This window comes from Akebia trifoliata, chromosome 11 (genome assembly GCF_017979445.1).
Source record: "Akebia trifoliata isolate Shusen 1 chromosome 11, ASM1797944v1, whole genome shotgun sequence".
In the NCBI taxonomy this organism is placed as follows: Eukaryota; Viridiplantae; Streptophyta; class Magnoliopsida; order Ranunculales; family Lardizabalaceae; genus Akebia; species Akebia trifoliata.
In genome coordinates, this window is record NC_141385.1 from 48,054,632 (window position 1) to 48,057,732 (window position 3,101).

The 3,101-nt window shown below is 40.3% G+C and overlaps 1 protein-coding gene across 1 annotated transcript; it reads right to left on the reverse strand.

The window, feature by feature from the left end:
- Nucleotides 1-787: 787 nt before the first annotated feature.
- Nucleotides 788-2,459, reverse strand: LOC147392259 (UDP-Glycosyltransferase superfamily protein). The gene has a single exon (XM_086459947.1). The coding sequence runs from the start codon at nucleotides 2,414-2,416 to the stop codon at nucleotides 968-970; it is 1,449 nt and encodes a 482-aa protein (XP_086316073.1). The 5' UTR covers nucleotides 2,417-2,459; the 3' UTR covers nucleotides 788-967.
- Between the last annotated feature and the right edge of the window lie 642 nt (nucleotides 2,460-3,101).

Here is a 3,101-nt window from a genome sequence, read left to right on the forward strand (position 1 = left end):
TGTTAATCAGAGGAGAATGCTCCAGTTCCTCTAGTAAGTGCAATGAGATCCATATCACTGTTTTATAATAAATAATAATAATAATGATAATAATAATAAATGACTAATGATGAATGCACACAGTTAATCATATGCGGCTGATGTGGCAAGGGCATAGAACCGCAGATTTTTTCCTTGTTATCCTGGAGAAAAAGATCTTTGGTTCTGTGCCTTTGCCTTCGCCACGTCAAATCATGACTAGAAAAATTGTCATCTTATTTTGCCTAGCCTGAAAGAGTCACGATGTGTCTTGCTTAGGAGCCTGATCTGTTTTTATCCAACCAAAACAGACTAACTAGATGCACTACTGGATCCTCATTCATCTTGAATAAGGTACCATTTGTAAATGAGTCGTGATAATCTGACTTAGGCATGTGACATACTCAATGGACTGCTTGACGTGACAGGCTTGAAAATCATAAATCTGCTTTCCTTGGGATACAAAATTACACCTTTTTATGAGAAACCGTATTCTGTATCCCGAGGAGAGCACATCTACGGTTCCCCAACCTGTCACATCAGGTAAGTGGGTTGAGTTGCCACATGCCTAAGTCAGATTATCAGCATTCTATGTAAATATGTAATTAACTATATGTCATTGGTTGTTGGATGCTTTTGACAATGAAAGAATCCTATTAAATTTAATTGGTCTAATTGATAAAAAATTGGGTCCCAACTCTGACCAGAACAAGCTTGGAATGAATGACATTTCTAATTAATTATGGGCACTTCCACCGACCTAGGGAGTTATTTTGTCTAATGGATGAAGAGTTGAGGTCAATCCAAACGGATCGTAGTGAGTGTGTATGTGTGTGTGATTAATTAGACCATTTCTTTGCATTCTCCTTCTAACAGTACCGTTGACTGTAAAAGATAATATATAGTGTACTGATATATATTGGTACAAAGAATCGAATGAGAGAAGCATCTAACAATCTGTAGGAAGGGGATACTGGCAATATCTAGAGTTCTTCATACATAGAAAGAACCGCTCATAAGCCGAAGCCATCTTAGTTGCTGTGAACATCCCCGATGCATAGGCCTTGCATGCCATTCCCTTCTTGTGCAATACGTCGCGTCCATCTTTTATTGCTGACTCCAAGGCCTCCACGAAAGACCTCACATTGGGAGAAAATGTATACCCAAATCTTTCATTCATGATAACTGTACCCGTTATGCTAGGGAAATTAGGTGTTAACACCGTCTTCCCACACTGCATTGCTTCCATCAATGTCAAATCGAGCCCTTGAGGCCTCAATGTAGGGTTAACAAACACATCAAGCGCATTATAGAACTTGGCCAGCTCTGATGGATCTAATGCACCTAACACCTTTACATTTGGCCCTAAGTCCATGTAATGCTTCCCCCATGGGCCTGACCCGGCTACTAGTAGAAATACATTGGGGTGATGCTCGCTTATTAATGAAAACGCCTCGTAGAGAAGAGGATGCCCTTTGTCCCTCACCAGCCGCCCCGCAACTCCCATCACTAAACTTGCATTATTAGGCACCCCATGCTGTGCCCTAAAATGTGCCCCGGCCTCTATGTCGTGCACAAATTTTGTGTCATCTACCCCATTGAGTATAACATGGACATTCCGACGGGGAAGTTGGTAGATATTAGTAAGGACCTCACCAGCACTATTGCTAATACATATATGCTGTGTGTAGCTAGAGAAGAACCGAATCTCATCTACTAGCCGTGACATTGCATCATGAAGCTCAGGGTCCGGTCTAATGCCGTGTCCTGTCGGAACCAAAATTAGTTCTTGTAACAACTTGGAATGCATGATCTCATACCATATACCATGCCAAGTGACAGCGACCTTAGGCACCATCTTTGCGCGCCAATGTGGTAATGATACACTCTCAGTGTGGACATAATCGAATGATCCCACCATGTTCTCCCGGTTAAAAATCTCAAACGCTAATGAGCAATTAACAGACCCGTGATCATTGGCTGCAAAATAAACATGAAGGTTACCGTCATGGATGTCAGGGTAAGGCTGCCTATCACTAGGCACAGTGAATATGTGCACCTCATGTCCCTTAGCGGCTAGAGTGGTGTATAAGGTCGAAGCATGGCGCTCCATACCACCAGGATCAGCATCAACTGGCCATGTCTTGGAGAAGACAGCCAGTTTGAGCTTATCAACAGTGGGACCAAAGCAAAGCTTGTTCCAGGGGAACTGAGCTTCTCGAAGATCACCATGGAATCGATTATCCTCAGTTCGAAAGAATGGTTCGGGGAGATGCAGTGTTGGTGGCGTGACAAAGAGGAAGAAGGAGGTGAGGAGGAGAGCTAAGGGGAGGAAGGTTGTACACTTCATGGTTGAGGAAGAAGAGGAGCTCTTGGAAGTCTGATGCTTCAAGCCCATGCTTATGTTAATGATTGAAGAAGAAGGGTTTGATCCTTCCTTTTTCAATGTATGTTGGATTGCTGATTGAAGTAAAGTAATGGGCTTCAGTTACTTTAGTCAAATATTAACTAAATTATGTAAAAAAAAATTATTTAATCATATTCAATTTTTTCGAACCAAAAACATGGAGTCAATTGAGTTATCTGGTTGACTCATCGAGTCAGTAAATATGTTGGTATAAATCATTTTTGAAATTTTAAAACACATTTATTTACTATTTTTCCCAAAGGAAAAAAAAAATGAGATATGACAAATTTAGCTCAGTCAAGTTTCTAATCTGACCCAACAAGTTTTCTGTGGACCCCTAAATCCATTCTTTCTGAGTTTATGGTACGTTGAGTAAAAAACCTACCGAATCGAGTTGACTCGAATTGAGTTTTTGGCCAACTTTATGAGTTTTAGACCTATTATTTATTGATATTAGTTAACAATCTGAAAGTTAATTATTTAATTATATTTAGTGTTACTGAAATTAATGGTTCCTCACCATTTATGCCGGATCTCATCTAGCTTTATTCCATAAATTTTGTGTATGAAATGCACATGGCTTGTTTCTCTCAACCTCCTTACTTTCAGACTTTTAAGCAACCTTTTTGTTGACTATTTTGAATCCGTATGGTCTTGGAGTTTGGACTGTGTGGTT